The sequence below is a fragment of the Syngnathoides biaculeatus genome, chromosome 2, assembly GCF_019802595.1.
Source record: "Syngnathoides biaculeatus isolate LvHL_M chromosome 2, ASM1980259v1, whole genome shotgun sequence".
Classification (NCBI taxonomy): domain Eukaryota; kingdom Metazoa; phylum Chordata; class Actinopteri; order Syngnathiformes; family Syngnathidae; genus Syngnathoides; species Syngnathoides biaculeatus.
Genome location: NC_084641.1, coordinates 16,608,101 through 16,618,626, shown reverse-complemented (window position 1 = coordinate 16,618,626; position 10,526 = coordinate 16,608,101). Strand labels below are relative to the sequence as shown.

The 10,526-nt window shown below is 42.9% G+C and overlaps 1 protein-coding gene and 1 pseudogene across 1 annotated transcript; one reads left to right on the top strand and one right to left on the bottom strand.

Moving 5' to 3' along the window:
- The first annotated feature begins 880 nt into the window (after positions 1–880).
- hpxb (hemopexin b) lies at positions 881–9,589 on the top strand. Its single transcript, XM_061837266.1, has 10 exons — positions 881–1,244; positions 1,665–1,687; positions 4,917–5,015; positions 5,159–5,307; positions 5,378–5,531; positions 7,498–7,710; positions 7,798–7,890; positions 7,971–8,101; positions 9,078–9,225; positions 9,297–9,589. Exons 1-10 carry the CDS (start codon positions 1,189–1,191, stop codon positions 9,521–9,523), a joined length of 1,293 nt encoding a protein of 430 aa, XP_061693250.1. The 5' UTR covers positions 881–1,188; the 3' UTR covers positions 9,524–9,589.
- A 219-nt stretch (positions 9,590–9,808) lies between these two features.
- LOC133497366 (5S ribosomal RNA) lies at positions 9,809–9,927 on the bottom strand (annotated as a pseudogene).
- Positions 9,928–10,526: the final 599 nt, after the last annotated feature.

Genomic DNA, 10,526 nt, shown 5'->3' with positions numbered 1-10,526 from the left:
ATGATGAAGGCTGAAAAAGTTTTGTTTCTAATTACATTACAGCATGTTGCTTATTAAATGTAGTTATTGTACCTGGTCAAATGTGAGTGTTTTAAATAGCAGTAGACAAACAATTTAACCAACTGTAGTAGTCATATTTTAAAATAGATTTAACTCGTTTTTTTTTCACAATGATATCTACACACATTAAAATACAACATTAAATACACTTGCACAGTCAGTCTTTCGATTGATCCATTATCTGAGCTGCTTATCCTCACAAGGGTCACAGGAGTCCTGGAGCCTATTCCAGCTGTCATCGTGCAGGAGGAACCTTGTACTGGTTGGCAGCCAATCACAGGGCACATGGAGACAGACAACAGTCGCACTCACAATCACACCCAGGGGTAATTTAGAGTGTCTAATTAATGTATGTTTTTGGGGATGTGGGAGGAAACCCACGCAGGCATGGGAAGAACATGCAAACTCCACACAGGCGTGGCCAGGATTCGCATCCCAGTCCACAGAACTGTGAGGCTGACGCTCTACAGTTAGTCTAAACAGACCAATATTATTATAGTACTGTATTAAGGTTGTAGATACAGCTCAAGTAGGACATCATTGCGCTGAAGCAGGTGTACCTAATATTTTGAACACTTCGTCTAAATCGAATGAAATAGTTTTTTTTTTTAATGTAATGTTTTATTGTGCTTTGTTATTGATTGATTTAATTGTCACTGGGTCATTTATACGTTGTGTGTAAGCAATGCGTGTCAGTAAAAATAATCAAACTTCAAAACAGAATACACTTTGCGCAGGTGTTGTTTTCCGTTCTTCTAATCTTATCGTGAAAGACTTGTGCAAACGATTAATCATCCACCCACACACAGAAAGTAAAACATTTGCACTGCTCTAATTATTAAAGTTAGGACAAACACACCACTAAAGACATTAGGACACTAAATGAGTGCCCTTTACTCACACTGCATTTTGAAACCACTGACATACTAATTACTCACATATCCACCCATCCATTTTCTGAGCCGCTTATCCTCACGGGGGTCACGGGAGCGCTGGAGCCAATCCCAGCTGTCATCGGGCAGGAGGCGGGGTACACCCTGAACTGGTTCCCAGCCAATCGCAGGGGACGACTCACAGCTCCGGGAATAAAAGCCCAACTTGGTGGACATCTGGTCTGGATCGCTCAGCATGAAGCTGCTCGCAACTCTCTACTTGAGCCTCGTGCTTGGCCTCGGTGCATCACTGTAAGTCAACTTGCTCAAGTTATTGAAATACAAGATAATATGCCTCAATTTGTACATAACTTTAACTTGATGGCTGTGATACTTTGTACAGTTTTAGTATTCAGTTGCTTTTTGCCATATAATATGTACATTCAGCCAACCGATCATAATGCAATAATGCAAACCAGTATGTTATGTTTAACATTTTTTTGTCTTTTTTTTTTGCAAATGTACATAACGTGCAGTCAACATCGAGCGGTCGTTCACCGGCCTCCCATATTTCAAAACTTTGTTTGCAAAGTTGTTCGATTGAACAAATAAGAGTGTTGACTCATGGAAGGCGCCGACTCACCATGCCGGACTCGGGATCGGAGTGTCTTAGAACATTGATGCAATACTTTGAAAATAATCCTTTTTTTTTTTTGTTGTTATCTTTGGCAGACCCCTTGGAGACCTCATCGCAGGTGGGCCAATTTTTAATCCCGTTTATTTGGTGGAGTGTCAATAGGATCAAGATTTCAATGTAAATGATAATCTAACAGATAACGTCTGCAATCACATGTACATTTACCTTTACTATGATGCATTTAAAGGATGAGTGACAATCCTTTGGGGATAATTAAAGGCATGATACAGGAAATGGAAATAGAATCAAATATGGGGTTGATGGTTAGGCTTACATTTGCTCTTAAGTTCCACAGCAGATTCATCCAAGTATGCCCGTGTGGACCTTGTGTTGTGCAGTGGGGCACATTCATGCTGTAACATGACCTTGGCCCCATTGGCGTCCTCAACTTGTCATACTGAAGCATATTAAACATTACACTGGATTATATTTCCCACATTTTTTCTTACTGCACTACGCTCACATTTCTTGTCACGAGTGAGGCTCGAGGGTGGACCCAAACGCACGACTCAAGAGGTAAGCAGGGAGTACAGAGGAGGTCTTTGTGCTGAGGTCTGTTACCAGCAGGTCAGTCCAAGAGAGCAGAAGTACTAGTAGTGGCAGGCTTACAAGGGCGGTCAGGGATCAGGCAGAGGTCGGTACACACGGGTTCACGATCAGAGATACGGGAGTGTTGGAACGGGGCATGAGATGCGACGATCTGGCAGAGGACCAGTCGTCCCCGGGGTCCTATAAATATATATATATATACACAGGGGTTCATCAGATCGTATGAGGCGCAGGTGTGCGCCTCTCAATCAGCTGGCCACGCCCAGCCAGGACTGGAAGGCAGGGACATGACATTTCTCCAGCGTTTCAACTCCTAGCAACTTCATCATGTTCACCTCGTTCAGGAAATCCGCACACCCATCTTCCACATTCCCCATTTTCCTGTACACACATGCGCGCACGCAAACACCCAAAACATTCAAGTGAAAAATCATATTTTCTGTTGCAAATTTAAACTGTTGTGAGTGTGACCGTTGTCTGTGCCCTGCGATTGGCTGGCAACCAATTCAAGGTGTACCCCGCCTCCTGCCCGATGACAGCTGGGATTGGCTCCAGCAATCCGTCGACCCTTGTGAGGATAAGTGACTCAGAAAATGGAGGGATGGATTTTACACATGTTCCTCCTCTTTCTACATTTCATGACATTCTTACTTAATAATTTATTCTTACTCATTCGAACTATTTGGGGAACTATTTATCACGTATCACAAGTTCCTGTAGTTTCACAATAAATTTTCCAAATTAAAAGATATTTTACACATTTACTTCAAATACTTGCATTTCTTGACTGATTAAAAATGTTAAAACTTTAGAATTTTTAGCCTACGGTCTGTAGATTTTTTTTCACATTCACTTTTCATTATAAGTTCCCAAATTTAAGAGCTATTTTCTACATTTATCACCTCCTTCCACATTTCTTCACCGCTTCAAACCATTTCAAGGTAAAAATTTGGGAAAAAAAAAACCTTATTCAGTTCATCCCAGGAACTATTTGTCACATCACCAAATTTTCAGAATAAACTGCCCAAATTAAGGGATATTTTACACATTTACCGCATCCAAGCACGTTTCTCTACCAATTCAAACCAAAATTCTGTTGATTGTACAGCATTTCAGTTCAGCTTCAGCTTTTGAGCATTCACACAAAAGTAATTTTTTTTACGAATTGCACTCTCAAATTAATTGCAATACAGAATACAGGACCATAATCTCCAACACACTGTGTGCAAGCGGCACGTATGTTCCTACCTAATAACTTCTTCTTCTTTTCCTTTCGGCTTGTCCCGTTAGGGGTCGCCACAGCGTGTCATCTTTTTCCATCTAAGCCTCTCTCGTGCATCCTCCTCTCTAACACCCACTGTCCTCATGTCCTCTCTCACAACATCCATCAACCTTTTCTTTGGTCTTCCTCTCGCTCTTTTGCCTGGCAGCGCCATCCTCAGCACCCTACCACCAACATACTCACTCTCTCGCCTTGAACATGTCCAAACCATCGAAGCCTGCTCTCTCGAACCTTGTCTCCAAAACATCCAACTTTGGCTGTCCCTCTAATGAGCTCATTTCTAAGCCTATCCAACCTGCTCACTCCAAGCGAGAACCTCAACATCTTCATTTCTGCTACCTCCAGTTCAGCTTCCTGTTGTCTCTTCAGTGCCACCGTCTCTAATCCGTACATCATGGCCGGTCTCACCACTGTTTTGTAAACTTTGCCCTTCATCCTAGCAGAGACTCTTCTGTCACATAACACACCAGACACCTTTCGCCAGCTGTTCCAACCTGCTTGGACCCGTTTCTTCACTTCCTGACCACACTCACCATTGTTCTGGATTGTTGACCCTAAATATTTGAAGTCCTCCACCCTCGCTATCTCTTCTCCCTGTAGCCTCACTCTTCCCCCTCCACTTTTCTCATTCACGCACATATATTCTGCAATATTTTTTTATGAATGGAGTAGTGGTCACATCATCAGTTGTCCAGCAATGATTACTTTCTCTTTCTGCTTGGACAGCTTATTCCACTTTTATAGTGTGACATATTTTAGAGAGGCAGCACGGTTGATCAGCTAGTAAAGAGATGGCCTCACAGTTCTGAGGAGCCGGGTTCAATCCCACCCCCACCTGTGTAGAGTTTGCATTTTCTCCCCGTGTCTGCGTGGGTTTCTTCCGGGCACTCCGGTTTCCTACCACAACTCAAAAAACATGCAACATTATTCGGACACTCTAAATTGCCCGTTGGTGTGATTGTGAGTGCAACTGTTGTCTGTCTCCATGTGCTCTGCGATTGGCTGACCACCAGTTCAGGATGTACCCCGCCTCCAGCCTGTTGACACCTGGGATTGGCTCCAGCACTCCCCGCGACCCTCGTGAGGCGAAGCGGCAAAAAAAAATGCATTGATGGATGGATATTTTAGACATGTAGGGTGCTGTAAGAGCATTTTATCAAATCAAAACTTGCAATATGATGCTTAACCTACCCGTGGCGCTAGACTTACAGCAGCCTCTGAAGTCTGCAAAGTCTGTCTGTTTTAGTGCTTAATGGGAGATTCAGAATGGGAGAATGTGCTCGAGGAAAGATTTGACAGGAAATGTTTAAATTTAGGAGACTTGGCCCGGAGGTGCACAAATGAAAGAATTAGGTGGAATCAGCACAGGCAGAAAAGCACATGTGTGCGTGCATGTGCGTGTGTTTAGAAAGACTCCAAGAGTGCATCTCTGTATTTTCATTGGTGTATGATAAAGATGGAGGTTCCCATGATGCAACCCTGCCAGACCGATGTGATGGGATAGAGTTTGACGCCATCACACCGGATGAGACCGGAACCACTATCTTCTTCAAAGGTAAAACAAAGTTCACCTAACGTTGCATTTGCATTCAGCAAGCCCACGTTACAAAGTTTGATCTTCTGAGAACTTTATTGTACTGTTGCACATTCATAAGCCGATTTCCATATAATGACACTATTGGGCTTTGTTCCCTGGAGGTGCCCACCTTTGGAACGGCTTCCTTGGTCCAGCTCAGCCCTCCAATGAATTTTTCCACGAACTTGATGAGTATGGCCATGTCGACGCCGCCTTTCGCATGCACAACCCAGAGAACAAGGATGACCACGATCATGTGTATTTCTTCCTGGTAGGAGTGGAACCTTTCATACAGTCTGTGAGTTGTTGCAGTGTGACCAATGTGTCAAATTTTTGTCCAGGATGACAAGGTCTTCAGCTACTATAACCGGACTCTCGAGGCCGGGTACCCGAAACCACTACAGGATGAGTTCCCAGGAGTCCCTTCTCACCTGGATGCAGCTGTGGAGTGTCCAAAAGGAGAGTGCCCAGCCAACTCAGTTCTGTTCTTCAAGGGTAGGCTGGCTTTCACTGGAAAAAAAAAATTGTAGTTCATTATCCATTATATCATTATACAAACATGTTTATCCCTGGTGGCACGGTGACTCAGCTGGTAAAGCGTTGGCCTCACACTTCTGAGGTCCCGGGTTCAATCCTGGACCCGCCTGTGTGGGTTTTCTCCGGTTTTCTCTGTTTGTCTTGATGTGCCCTGCGATTGGCTGGCAACCAGTTTAGGGTGTACCCCGCCTCCTGCCCGGTCACAGCAGGCCTAGGCACCAGCACTCTGACCCTCGTGAGGATAAGCGGTGAAGAAAATGGATGGATATTTTTTCCACAAGGGGTGAAATTTTCTACTACAAGGATGAATCAGATGATCAGGACAGATCCTTAGATCATGTTGGTGTCAAATTCGATCCGTTTTTTATATTTCAAAGCAATAAAAATACCCTGAATGTCATTCTTCCATCCATCCATTTTACGTGCAGCCTATCCTCACATGGGTCACGGTAATGCTGGAGCACATGAAAGGCGGACTACACCCTCAACTGCACGCCAATCAGTTTCATGGCAAATATTTCCTCCTGAAATTTGATGACATTTCCTAAAGTGACCCAAAAATGAAAATAATTAAAGACCCTGTAAAGTGAATTCAGAAATATGTTTCCAAATACAATATACATGAAAATGGATTGATGGATAATTGTTGAAAATATCCTAAGACTAAGAATTTTCAAGTAAATCATGCGCCACTGGTGATGTAACTGTGTGCCAGGGCCAGGTTGGATCGATGCTCGTACGTGGATACGAGAGTGAGCCGATTGCGCCACTGTTCATGTATTTACACAGTGTGGAGACATCTCTGTGAGGAAGAGGATAACGCATTATCGCACCGTTATATTGTCACCGCTTTTGGTGTGGCAACAGACAATATGAGCGGGTACACTTATTGAGCTAATGATAACCTCCATATCTGTCTGCCTGTGCCCAGCTCATTTGAACAAAAATGACCTTAGCCCAGCGGTCAATGTTGGACCATAATTCAGACATGGTCTGTGCAGCCCAAAAAATTAGACACACTGCAGTTATCAATTGTCACATGGGCCAGGCGGATGTCAAAGGAGACGCCCTCATTGCATTGGTAGGCCCGTCTTGCAGCAGAGCAGTCTACCAAATACTGTATGTAATCACTCAAGTGAGCTTTTTGCTTGCACGAAAATTAAGGTAAGGCACCATTTGCGCTTCGCTGGCCTCCCTATGTGGCACTTGCGTGTTCTCCCTGTCCCTGTGATGGGTAGTCTTGGTTTCCTCCCACATCCCAAAATGTTTTTATGATATTCGTAGGGTGAGGTGTTTAGTTGTAATCCCAACCTTAAACCGCACCTCTTGCTCAAAATCGCTTGGGACAGGCACCAGCACACCCGCACCTCAAGTGAGGATCATCGGTTCAGTGAAAGGATGGGCGGATAATGTTTTCATAGATTTTTCCTCACTAAAGATAGAGAGAAGCCTCTATGTCTTCTGGCTATACGAGTCCCCGGTAATTTTAATGCTCCTGGAACAATCTCAAAACAGTCACAGGATCAAGGCCATAATGGTTGCTATTTTACACGCCTTTGGTAACATAAGACATCACATTGTTTGGTAGTAGTTGTTGTTTTGGGGGTTTAAAAAAAAAAAAACAACTATGGTAAAACATTAGGCATAGAGTACGTTTTCCCTTTTTCTCTGAAACATCTAGCAAAAATAAATCTTCAATTCATGAATGTCTAACACGCTTGTAATACAATTTAAAAAGATTTGTAGTTCATTCATTTGATATATAGACAATTATCACAATGATATTCCTGGCACGGGTCAAAACTGACCCTAATAGAAAATCAACAATATGTAAGAGTGAACATCTAGGATAAGCGTTGATATGATAACCTGTTGTCATTTTGTACACTCAAACAAAGTGTCATTACTCATGATGCCCTCACAGGACACGACGTGCATGTTTTTGACATTGACACAAAAGTGGTGAAAACAAAGACGTGGTCACACCTGCCCGTGTGCACGTCTGCGTTGCGCTGGCTGGAGCGGTACTATTGCTTCCACGGTCACAACTTCACCAAGTTCAACCCGGTCTCAGGGGAGGTGAGCGGTGACTACCCAAAGGATGCGCGCGATTACTTCATGAAGTGTCCCGGCTTTGGTGAGATCTTGACGTGCTCCTCCAAAATTCATTGTGTTATTATTACTGTCAGTCAGATTTAGTTTCATCCTATGTGTGGACTTGCAGGCCACGGAGGTGAGTACAAAATCCCTAAATGCGGCGACGTCAAAATAGACGCCATCACCACTGACGACCAAGGCAAAAAATATTTTTTTGCGGGTAAGGGTACATTTTTTTTTTCAAAAATATTCACAGAAACTCCAAAGACGGACCGTCCTTATGTTTTATTTCCCGCAAAGGTCCAATCTACATGCGTCTGGACACCCACCGTGATGGTCTTCACGCCTTCCGAATAACGGGGACGTGGAAAGAGATGATCCATGGGGTGGATGCTGTCTTCTCCTACAACGACAAACTCTACATGATTAAGGTAGGCCTAAGCAAATTCCCATTAGGGCCCATTGAAAACTTTATCTGTGGAGATTCAGTCATACATATGGTAATCAATAAAGGTTGAATAAAGGCAACTGGATGCATCTTGCTTGTTGAAGACATTTCAGCTTGAGTCCAAAAGACTAACCCGAAGAAGCTGCTCTCCAACGTTATGCCATGTGTTTGCGTCAAAGCGGCTTGGAATCTCCTTTGTAGAAGTCGCGCCACACTATTCTGCACTGCATGTACAACATATATTGGGGACGGCCCCCATGGAACACACCCACCAAAACCGGACAAATTTCAAATCTTTGAACAGAACAAGCTTTTGGATTAAAGTTGAACATCTACAACAGGCAAGAAGAGTCCAGTTGCCAAAATTCAACCTGAAGATGTAAACACACTCGCAAACAAAAGAGCTATTTACACTAAAAACAGACAAATTTTGCATATTTTTGTTACCAGAACTTGGTTTTGTTTTGCTCATGTGGGACATGTCATTTCAGCCCTGATTATCCTGTCAAAATTTTGCTTTTAACTTTTTTTTCCTTGCGGTAAGTTACCAAAACAGGGATTTGATAGAATTGACAGGGAAAAGAATATTTCAATTGCTTTCTTTTAGAAGTACATTCAGTCTTTACTACTATAGATAGATAGATAGATAGATAGATAGATAGATAGATAGATAGATAGATAGATAGATAGATAGATAGATAGATAGATAGATAGATAGATAGATATAGATAGATAGATAGATAGATAGATAGATAGAGATAGATAGATAGATAGATAGATAGATAGATAGATAGATAGATAGATAGATAGATGTAGATTGCTGCTTTTTCAGTTGGTTTTTGCAGGTCCTCGTAGCCTGATTAAATTAACACCATTCAACAATGCAAATAAATAAAATGTCCTCTTTGCACTTGTTAGTTGTTGGACTCACTGATTGAGATAAACGTCTTTACATGCAGGATGATCAAGTGTACATCTATAAATTGGATGCACACAATACCCTCATCGAAGGCTACCCTAAATCCCTGAAGGAAGAGTTAGGCATCGAGGGACATGTTGATGGTGCCTTTGTGTGCCCCAATAAAGACACGGTTCACATAATCCAAGGCAAGTCCTTTGGAACTTCGTCTTACACTTTTCTCAAACACTGCATTAACAATTTACTTGACTATTTTTAGGAACGATTATTCGTGACGTTGACCTTTCAGCCACACCAAGAGTTGTGACCAGAGACTTTCCCATTCCCATTTCTGAGATTGATGCCGGTTTATGCAGTCAGGAAGGAGTTTATGTGTTCAAAGGCTCCACTTTCTACCATTATGATTCAGCCTTTACCCTGGCCGTGACCAAAATGGCCCCCGTACCTGAAAATATTACCCCGGCGATGATGGGATGTCAGGAGTAGATGCAAACTTTAGCTCAGGATCATTATGAGGATTTGTGAAGGATTCAGATTGGGTGAATAAACATTTGCAAAATATTTGCTGAATTTTGTCTTGTCTGTTGTTTGTGTTGCCATAATAAGAAAAATGATGATTACTTTGCTTGAACAAATTGAAATAAATGTAAAACCGACAAACCTACAAATTGAAATAATCCATCAATGTAGATGACACTCATATTTGTTTGGCACAGTTTTATGCCGGATGCCCTTACTGTCTCACTCCCTCTGCATTTAGCCGGGGAGAGAAGCTTGCAGCACCTGGTATTCCCGAGCGGTCTCCCATCCAAGCACTAACCAGGGCCAAACCCGCTTAGCTTCCAAGATCTGATGAGATCAGGCATTTTCAGGGTAGTATGGCCATAAACCTGCCATGGTAACCCAACCTCAGATAAGTGGTTAAAGACGGATGGATGGATGGAGGATGGATGGATGGATGGATGGATGGATGGATGGATGGATGGATGGATGGATGGATGGATGGTGGATGGATGGATGGATGGATGGATGGATGGATGGATGGAGACTTGATCTAATGCTCTGGCCTACTCTACAACACACGTGCAGTTTATTTGTGCGTGTACACTTTTATTGACAGCAATGTTACATCATCAGCAACATCCAATAAATGCTGGACACCAAGAGAAAAAATGTCTATCAGCTGCTATAGCCAGCGGGTGGCTCGTGAGTTAGCTGTTAACACTAGCTTCTAACAACAGTTGACCCCACTGTCTGGACATCACGATGGCGAGCAGGCGTCTGGATTTGCACAAGCACGACCACGATTTAGACGGACTTTTTTGGAATGTCAGGGAAAACTGGAGCACCTGAGAAAACCCAAGAAAGCATGGGGAGAGCATGCAAGGCAAATTTTCAATTTAAAAAGAATCCAGTTTTTACACTACTGCTCCAAATGAAAACCCCATCAGAAATGTGTGTGAATTGCTGCAAGCGAGGTTGTTCAAAA